General features: G+C 37.9%; 1 protein-coding gene across 1 annotated transcript; it reads right to left on the bottom strand.

Moving 5' to 3' along the window:
- Nucleotides 1–4,218: 4,218 nt before the first annotated feature.
- LOC308266145 (small ribosomal subunit protein eS25-like) lies at nt 4,219–4,554 on the bottom strand (the record flags this gene model as incomplete). Its single annotated transcript, XM_080700163.1, has 1 exon — nt 4,219–4,554. The coding sequence occupies one exon, from the start codon at nt 4,552–4,554 to the stop codon at nt 4,219–4,221; it is 336 nt and encodes a 111-aa protein (XP_080556289.1).
- Between the last annotated feature and the right edge of the window lie 6,211 nt (nt 4,555–10,765).

Raw genomic sequence — 10,765 nt, forward strand, 5'->3', positions numbered from 1 at the left:
AGAAGACATATGACCCTTCACTTTCTGAGACTGGCTGATCTCACATAGCATAATATTTTCTAGTTCCATCTATTTTCCAGAAAGTGACAAAATTTGGTTCTTCTCTATGGCTGAGTAAAATTCCATTGTGTGTATCTATATCACAGCTTCCTAACCCATTCATCTGTTGACAGATACCTATATATCACACTGTACTCTCACGCCATAGCTAGTAAACAGCATGTTATTTCCCTAAGGGTGGAGACCACCTTGCTGATTCTTGTTTGATCCTTTTTATTGTGTTGAATGCAGCAGGTGTCCAGCACAAGTTTCCAGGGTAAATTTGAGTATCATCTCACACAGATTAATTTATTAAATGAAGCTCCAGTATCATCAAGTTCAATTTCTGGTATGCCACAGTTGGAGAAACAGCATGAAACAGCTCTCTCAGGAATCATGACTGCATTATACAGTTCTTCTTCCCTGGATCTCTTTGTTCTGATGTGAATGCTTACGAGTGCTTATGAACACAGACATTTCAGTTCCACCTGTGTTCAGATCTGAATCTTCAGTCTAAGTCACTAGAAGGCTTTGAGCATTTTTAAACTTCCTTTAAATCTCAATGATCTCATATTTATAATGGGAACACAAATACTAATCTCTTAAATTTGATGAATTTAAGAATAGCTAAATATTAAATAAATAATATGCTGCCAATGCCTTCAGAAGCCTATGCCCTGAGCAGGCCTTGTTAGTAAAAATAATGATAAGTATTGCTCTCCTGGCCCCCCAAAAGCAAAAGCTTTGGACTATTTTATATAAGTCAAATATAAGAGAAATGCATGTATCTCTAGGTTCTAAAGCTCTCAATTCTCAAGGGCCACACACCCCTTCCAAAAAGAGATAAAATTTCTTAATAACTGAAAAGTATTATCCATTGCCTTTCTGGAAGAAAGGAGTAGCCAGCAGCTTGCTCTGGATGTAATAACTGTGGTTGAGATTCTCAGAACTAAAGGGCTGCAGAGAATGACTCCATATCTACAGGAAAGTAAAGATAAGATTGGAAAGATCACCTGTAATTTAATGTTATAACCAGAACAAAAAGAGAATAGATGGGGTCAAACATGTCATAACAGAAAAATGCAGTAAAATTAGAGAATGCAGCCAAATGCCAGAAAATGCTTAGATTACATGATAGAGATTGATACTACCCTTCTCTCAGAGTAAACTTTTTGACAGTTCTGATATTTCAGATTTGGTAGCATTTTTCAGTAGAACTTTTAGTAGGTCTGAGTGTATATTTTTATTTCATTTTTTGTTTTAATTACTATCCTGAGAGTTCTCCAACATGAGACATATGTGCAACCTGATGGACAATTTGAAGGGCAACCTGATGAATTCACACAATCTGTGCTGGGGTGTGTGAGGTGGGGCTAACGCCAGGAGGAAAATACACACTGGAGACACCACTGTCCACCATCTGTTGATGGTAGTAAGATGAGCTAGGTTTTTAATCATTCAGGGAAATACTTGAACTTTATCTCCCACTTTTCCAGTCTATTGGAGTATAAGAGTTCAAAATAGTTTCTGATAATTCTTTGAATTTCCTCACTGTGGTGATGTCTACTTTTTTATTTATGATTTTATAATTTGAGTTTCTTTTGCTTAGGTTTGCCAGGGGTTTTCAATCTTATTAATCTTTTCATTTCAAAAAACCAGTTTTTGGGTTGTTGATCTCATGTATTGTTTTTATTCTATATTTTATTTCTGCTCTGATTTTAACTATTTTCTGCCTTCTTCTGGCTTTGAGATTAGACTATTGCTGTTTTTATAGGTTCTTGAGTTGTACCATTAGGTTGTTTATTTGATAACTCTGTTTTTTTATGTGGACATTCAGTGTTATAAACTTTCCTCTTAATACCTCCTTCTATTTTCACTTAATTTCAGGGTATTTTTTATTTCTCCCCTTATTTCTTATCTTATCTACTCCTCATTCAATAGTGTATCATTCAATCTTTATGAATTTATATAGCTTCATTTGGTCTTACTGTTGTTGATTTCTACTTTCATTCTGTTGTGATCTGAAAAGATGCAGGGAATTATATTACATCTTTTGAATTTGCTGGCATTTGCTTTGTGGCCTAAGATGTGATCTATTTCAGAAAAGGTTCCATGGGCAGCTGAGAAGAATGGGTACTCTGCTATTTCTGGTCAAAATGTTCTGCATATGTCTATTTAGGTCCATTTGGTTTATAGTTTTCTTTAGTTCTAAAGGGCTATTCATCTTTTCCTTGAAGATTGATCTAGTGACATAAATGGTGTGTTGAAATCTTTAAATATTATTTTATTTTGGTATATTTGAGATCTGATGTCCTGAAAAGTTTATTTTACAAATGTGGTTGCACCCACATTTGGTGCATAAACATTTACTATAATTATATCTTCTTGATAGACTCTTCCCCTTAAAAATATGGAATGCCCTGTTTGATCTCTTCTAATCTGTTTTAGCTTAAAGTCTGTTTTATTAGATACAGCCTTGCTACTCCTGCTTGTTTTGGGTCTCCATTGTCATGATATATCTTTTTCCATCTTTTTACTTTTAGCCTATGAATATCTTTTGCAGTAAGGTGAATTTCTTGAAGCAGCATATATTTGGATTATGTTTTTGCTAATCTACATTGCTAGTCTATGTCTTTTAATTGATGAATTATGTCCTTTAACATTGAGTGTTATTATTGAGATATTATTTAATTTTTATTTTTTGTCATTTTGTGTTCTGAAAATATGAGAAAATATTTATAAATTCTGCATGATATAATGTTATTTCTTCTTTGTTCAGTTGCCCTGCTGATCTAATTCATTTTTTCTCTGTTTCTGAAATTTGCTTCTTTTATCTTCCTTATCATTTATTTCTTTAATATTTGATCAAGTACTGGCTTAGTAGTCATAAATTTTTTAAGATTCTACTTATCTTAAAACATTTTTATCCAATAAATTTAAATAATAGCCTTGCTGCATATAGAAGTTTTGGTTGGAAGTGGTTTACTTTCGGTGTTTCAATTACATTATACCAGCCTCTCCTCACATTCTTGACTTGGGTTGTAAAGTCTAGAGTGATTTTTATTGTTTTGCCTCTGAATGTCACCCATCCTTTTGTTCTTAGTGCTTTTAAGATTCTTTTTTAACCTCTATGTTGCTTACCCAACATCTCTAGGTCAACTCCGGCTTTGCCAAGCCACCAGATTTCTCTATATTCCATGAGCTGGAGTTCCCTCTCTTCACTGAAGTCATCATCACTATTCTTTACCATCATGAGAACTTCTAGTTCTCTTACTTGCCTGTTGTGACTCAATCTCCTAGGTTGACTCTAACCTCATCATCATCCTGCTGGATATTGATGTCAGGCTGGAGCACCAACACCCTTCCTATCAGTGCTATGATTTTTATTCACCCCTTACCAGCTGCCCCTGTATCTGTATAAATTTAGGCCAGAAATTGTAGTAAAAAATAAATAAATAAAGCACATATATTTCACTCTCATGGCAAGACTGTTGAACAGTGAGAATTCACAGAAAATAGCTGCTATGAACACATGGTCTTCAGTTTCTGATGATGCTGAAACTAAATTGCTCTTTTTATATATGTTCCTGGCCAGCTCACTTCTTTTTATCACTCTCAGAATGTAATGTCTCCTACCTCAAACATGGTAGAAACTAACAAGGCCGGCTGCAAAAGTATTTGCCCTCCATTTTTCCTCCTGTGTTATTCTTACAAAGCCTGTCTCTGTCCAGCTCCTAAAGAAGTTCTTTGCCCCCTCTCTTCTAGTCCCAGTGCATGGGGCACTGTCTTCCAATCACAGGATAATCACATGTGCTTAAAAAGCCCTCCATAATTCTACTGGGGCCATATTAAAACATCCTATATTGTTATGGCTTCCCTCTAGTTCTGCAATATTTTTATATTGGCTCATACTTCATTTCTTGCTATAAATAAAAAATTCATCTCTCTCTCTTCTTGTTTTACACAAAAACCTTCCATGGAATTTCATCTTTCTTTAGTTATTGCCTTTCCCTCCTTTTTTTAAGCCAAGCTTTATATCAAATATCATACTTATTTCTTATATTTTCTTATTTTTATTTTAATAAAGTTTTATTTTTCCAAATATACAATTGGTTGGACCTATTCATACATCTTCACTAGCAGATGGGGCATCTTTGCTCTGGGTGTTTCTGGTATAAATTACTTAAGCTCTGTCTTTGAAATCAGTTCAATAAGTCCTTCTTTGAGGAGCTCCTGAAGCAGGGAGCCAGAAGCCTTCAATCTCTCAGAGACCACCACCGGAGGGCTGTGCATGTGGCTGGGAACCATTTTCCAGAGTTCATTATGAGTTGCTTTGTCAAACAGCACTAGATCCTTCAGTTCATCTTGAGCTTTGCCTCTGGACCACTTCTTGTTGGCCTCGCTCTCAGATTTGTTCACTGTGTCTTCTGTCTTTCTTGACAGACTTCTCATTGTCTTTCTCCTTGTTGTTATCTTTGGGCAATATCCTGAAACTTGAAAAGCAACAGCTCCCATTACAGCCCTGCCAAGATGTCAGACGAAAAGGCTTGTATTCACTACTCGTATGTTGCAATCCAGTGTCTGCTTTCCCCACTTACTAAAAGGTTGCTACTTAAACCACAGGTGATCCAATAGCTTAGTTCAGTGATTTTTTTTTGGGAGGGTGGTAGGTGTACAACTCATCTGATTATAGAATTTGAATTTAGTTGCTCCTTACAATTTTTAATGTTTCTATCAGTCTTCAATTACCCCACATTCTCTGGCATTTTTCTCATTCCATCTGTAAATTAACTATGATACATGCTCAGGATTTTCTTCTAGGATCTTTTCAGAGGAGGTTGGTCAAATATTGGCAGGCATCACATATGAACCATCGTCTGATGTTGCTTCAGTTCACACTGTACAAGTCTTATATTAGGCAGAGATTGCCTTTCTGTATAGAACCTGAAGTGGTCAGAAGCTTATCTTAGGTCCTTTTTGCAACCAGCATGTTTACATGAGATACCCCAGCCTGCCAGTGAGGAGGTACTGAGGCAGAGAAGCTAGAGTGGTGAGGACCATCCATGCAGGGCTGCAGGGGGCCTAGAAACTTCTGTAGAAGAAGAGCTGCCAGAGGCAAGAATGGTTGCATATAGTTTCAATGCTAAAAGTATAGATGGAATAAAATGTAGATTTCAGTCTTTAGAGCTAGAGGTAGCAGAGTTCCTAACTGTGGGCAAACAAACTGTACCTATCCTTATAGACCTCCAATAGTAAAAGACACAAAGTGTTTGGATAGTGATAAATGCTAAGAAAATATAAAGCATGATCATATGCTAGGACATGACAGGTAGTGTCGGGGCCCGCTCGGCTAGACCGGAATGGGGCGGTGGCTCAAGATGACGCCTAGCCATGTTGCCAAGTCACGAGGCTCACGAGGCTGGCGGTGCCCTGAGCCTGTGCAGTGAGCCCTATCAGGCGCCCTACGGATGATCAGTGATGCAGCGCCTCGTGCTACCACCAGCCCGCCTATGAGAGGGTTAGAAATGCGCATGCCCTAGCTGTGGGAAGCTTGGGGTTGGTGGAGTGATGAGGGAGGGGTTATGAGACTGATATATATTTGCCTGCTGTGCGCATTGAAGAGGAAGCATTAAAGAGGAAGCATCATCAACAGACTCGGCGTTTGTGTGTTCTTTCCTGGGGCTCTGCAGGACGGAGCTTTAGGGACGCGACAAGGTAGATGCATGGAAACACTTTAACTAATGTGCTCAGTCATCAAGCTGAGGCATCACATTAGATCAGAATGGTAAAAGAGTGGGATAAAGACAACGCACCATCTTGCCTTCTAAGCCGGAGGAGAGGGGGATGCTGACATTCTACCACAGGGTCAGGCTTGGAGAAGACTTTACAATAGTGGTGGGTCAGGGGACTAAAGTGGTATAAAGGGCAAGGACTTAGAGGTATGGATGATGTTTTACATATGATGGAAGCATTTGGAGTGCTTTCAGCAGGGAAGAAATGTGACCTGGGTCTGTTTCCCCCACCATAAGTGAAAGCTAGGGAGAGAATAAAAGAAACCTGAAATAAATGAGGAAAGAGACCCATAGAATAAAAGAAGAAAAATGGAGGAGGGAAATACAACAAGAAAAGTAGAATTGATGACGGAAAGAGTTCAAATAATTCCGTGTTCACATATGAAGGTATCACTACCAATCTCACTAATATGTACTGGGAAGGCATGGAATCATGAGAGAATCACACTAAGTATTGTGTGCATGTATGTTTGTATCATATTAAACTGCACTACGATGTACAATTATAAAACCAATAAAGGTATTTTATTTTATTTCATTTAGTTTTGGTCTTGGAATTAAACCCAGAGGCATTCTACCTCCGAGTACACCCCAGCTTGATTTTATTTCTTATTTGGACAGGGTCTTTCTAGGTTGATGAGCATCTCACTACTTGCTGAGGCTGTCCTTGAACCTATTATCCTCTTGTCTCAGCCTCCCATGTACTGGGATTACAGGTGTGCATCACTAAGCCTATCTATAAATGTATTTTTAAAATAAAATATTACTCTGTATCTTTCATGAAGAAGTGATTCCTAGAAAAATTAGAAGAAGGAGAGCAGAAGCTAAGAGACAAATCTAGGGTGGCTTGCAGTAAAGCTAGAGTAATTACAATAGTAAGAGGGATCAGCTGCAGTCTATATTATCAAGAAAGACCTGACAACACCTGGTGATTGACAGCAGGTAAGATATGGCTTCTAGGTCTGAGACCTTAGCAGTTAGAGAAAATGTCAGTGACATTTATAAAATGGAAAATTGGAGGGGGATGGTGACATGAGGGAAGTGCAAAGAAGAATTCCCTTGTGCCTTATGATGTCAGAAAGAACAACCATGGGTTGAATTTAGGTTAGAACTTAGGATAGAAATTAAGCTGGAAACATAAACCCGACAGTCACCCAGGTGGTGAAGGCATACAGAAAGGACCTCTGACAAGAGTGTTTGCCATGAAGAGGCCAGGAAAATTGGGCCACATAAAGGAACCAGAGAAAGGGCAGAGAGGGGAAGGAAGCCAGGGCTGTGGAATGCTGGAAGCATGCAGACTCAGGCTGTAAGTGGAATGAAATACGAAAGATGTCACAGGACTAACACCGGTGTGGAAGCGTGCAGGTTGTTGGCGCCCTTATGAGCACGTTATGGAGCAGTAGAGCTCAAAGTCCATAGAAGAAGCAAGGGCTTGGGGGAGGTGGAGGCAGAAATGACAGGCAGCCCTTCTGGGGCGCAGCACTGAACAGGGGCAAAGGTGTCAAACTGATGATGAATTCAGAAAAGGTCTATGTATATCTATATTTGTTTCTTTGTTTGCTAAAATTGCTCTCATGGAGGGAAAAATAATGATGCAAAAGGGAGAAGGGATAATTGCAGGAATAAATCCCCAGGGAGAGCAGGGAGGGAGGGAATCCAGAACCAAAATAGAGTAGCTTGAAATGCTCTTGAGCTGTTCATCCATTTTAACAAGAAGGAAACAGAGCAGCCCAGTTCCCAGGAAGACAGGTGGCTGCTTCTCTTGTGACTTCTATTTTCTAAGTAAAATGAGATGAAATGTCATGCAATAATATGGAGGTAAAGGCAGAAATTTGGACATTCGAAGAGGAAGGGGAAAATGTAAAATAGACATGCCAGCCAGGAGAAGTGTAATTTAACCACAGAAATTTATAGGACTGCCAGCCAGTGAGAGGAACCCACTTGGGAACTGTGGCAATACATTTAAAGAGGGACCCGTTAACCTTCCTATGAGATGTCACCCTCTGCCACAGTGGGGACTATGTTTTATTTTCTCTTTACCTTCTGAGTATGCTATACTAGATACTCAATAAATGTGACAAAGCAATTACTTCTTTGGATAATATGCCAGATCATAAAATGTCTCCTTAATTGTACATATATCTTGTCTGTATAATAAATGAATTAAGAACCTTTTGCTCAAGTCCTCTTATCTTCAGGTTTATCAGCATTCTTTATATTTTTATAATATATCCTGCATTGGGGAATGTGTGTTCTTTGAAAGAAAAACTTTGCTTTTTTCAAAAAAATTTATTATCCTTTTATTGGTGAATTGTAATTATACATCGTAGTGAGGTTAGAGAGAGAGAAACATACGCACACAGAACTCAATGAGATTCCCTCTGGATTCTCCCAACCCCCTGCTCCCATGCATATTATTGAGATTGGTATTGGCTTAAACAACCTGCATAATACCCCACATTGGTATATAACATCAGGGAGGTTAACAGCACAGGAATGATCTGGATTAAGCATTCATATATTTGAATACTTGTTCAAATGCTTATTAGCTGCCTGAACAAAAATGTGTTACCAAACTACTGCTGCCTCTGTTTATAATCGATAAAGATGTTAATGCCTACTTAATGTGCAATGTGCAGACAGTATGTGTTGAGCGATGTTTACTGCGACTGCAATCCCCCACACCAGAATAAAGAACCAAAGTAGACATCACACACTAGAAGATTATGACAGTGACAGATATATGACTGTCAGACACCCAGAAAACTGGGCAAAGTGTAAGAAACAACTCTCTTGAATTTTTTGGTGACAAATAGAAACTTTAACAAGCGAATTTTGTTAAAAATATCTTGAATTTATGGTCTGAAGTTTTAAATTTGTGTAGGGAAGAGAGGAAAGTTGTGCCACTCTTCCTACTAACTAACGTTTGAGTGTTCTTGGTCCTTTTGGTAGCTCTCACATCACACTCCCACTGTCTTTTTTGTACTGCGCCTTCTTCCAGGTCCTTTCTTTGCCACTCAGTGCTAGCCACTAGAGTCGGGTTTTAGAGATTGGGTTTTCCTCTCTTCAGCAATCAGCATCATCGATTCTTCTTTTGATTCAACTGTTCTCCATCCTTTTGATATTAGTAATATAAAATAAACACCTGTTCTTTGCAACTTCATAATTACCTTTTCTCTTTCCCACTTGCAATCACATTAATTTGAATTGCCCTGGGGTTACAGTTTGAATGAAAAAGCTACATAAAACAAAGTGTTATTTTTAATATGGTATTTTCTGCTCTTGGTTTTTGTGTATACCTTGTGTAAACCAGTGTCAATGTTTTATTGTCAGAATTCAGAAAAGTGACATATTCCCTATGATGAAAGGTTATATTGTTCTCTACCTTTTAGGTAGGTAGAATCTATTTTTGTGTTATTTGTTTTAAAAAAACAACCAAACCCTGATAGAATTAACCCCTATTAGAAGATAAATAATAGCAATAATAATAGATAAACTAAGTTAGTTAGCTCTTAGCTCACTATTCTGTATTTTTAATAAAAATTGGTCCTGGGCTACTGAAAATAATAATTTTTATTTCTAAGTGTTTGAAAGATAGACAGTAAATGCACACACAGATTTAGCCTTAGGTAGAATTACAGAGAGTTCTATGAAGGGGAAGATGTAATGGGAGACTCAACTTAGTTTACTGCGAAGTAATAACAAATTATAATCATCAGGCAGAACTATTAGAGCAGGGAGTATGCATTCTGTCACTTGATTTATGAAGTCATACATAAAATAATTTGACATCTGACATAATTTCTACCAAGATTATATGGCTGCTCTATCATCCAAGCATAAGAATAAATAGAGGATTCTTAGAATGTTACTTGCATGATTAAAAAAGATTTTAGGAGAATACTTCACTTTGAAAAATGTAGCAATAAACCAGCTTTCATTACTTAAAATAAGCATGAGGTTACAAAGTTTTGTATAGAAGGATTTGAATCTAGAAACATTTCTCTTAAAGTTGCTATGGAGAATAAGAAGACTGGCTATAACAATTGTTCATGTTTTGGGATATGAAACAATAAACTCTCTTGATTAAATTTATGCTAACATAGAGAGTTATTCTAGTGAGGGTCTGCCGGAGGATATGACAGGTTCTCTGCCAATATTGATAGACAATCAGAAGTTTGCTCAGAGGAATGTTTTAGGGAAGATGTAAGCACTGGGTTAAAATGATTCAACAAGTGATACTTATCCAAAGAGAAACTTTCATTTCTGGGAAGATGTAATAGCTACACATCTCCTCCTTATTCCTGCTGTGGCCCTGCATGTAAGACAAACAGTAACAATTTCAGAAAGGTGGAGACATGAAGGTGTACTTTCTGGCCATGTCAGAAGTCCTGCACGGTAGTGAGTTTCCTGAATTTCCTTTTTGCCTCACATATATCCCAGACTCAAAGAAGAAGTCAGAAATTCAGGAATACCTGTGGATTCAGTGAAAAGTCCATTCCCAAACAAGTCTTCTCTCCACATAACCAAAGAACTAAGAAGGAGGAGGATGGGCCATATGGAAGAAAAAATTTCAAAAGATGACTCCTCTACTCAAGAAACAGCATAGAAAAATCTGTGGCCCTAGCCACACCCATCTCAGTAAAAGCCAGAACAGTTTCAAGGCTGTGGTCAGGCATGGAAAGGTTAACACTGCTACACACAAGGCAAACTAAAGAGAATAAAAAGAGACTCCTATAGAGAAATCTACACATACACATCTGACGACTTAGATAAAGTGGACAAAGTTTATTTATTTATTTTTTTGTGGTACTGGGGTTCCCGAAAACGCTTCACCTTCTGGCTTCACTCCCAGACCTATTTTATATTTTTATTTAGAAACAGGGTCTCTTAAGCCAGCGAGGCTGGCTTTGAACCAGCGCGATCCTCCTGTC

This window comes from Muscardinus avellanarius, assembly GCF_963383645.1.
Source record: "Muscardinus avellanarius genome assembly, chromosome: 8".
Taxonomy (NCBI): Eukaryota; Metazoa; Chordata; class Mammalia; order Rodentia; family Gliridae; genus Muscardinus; species Muscardinus avellanarius.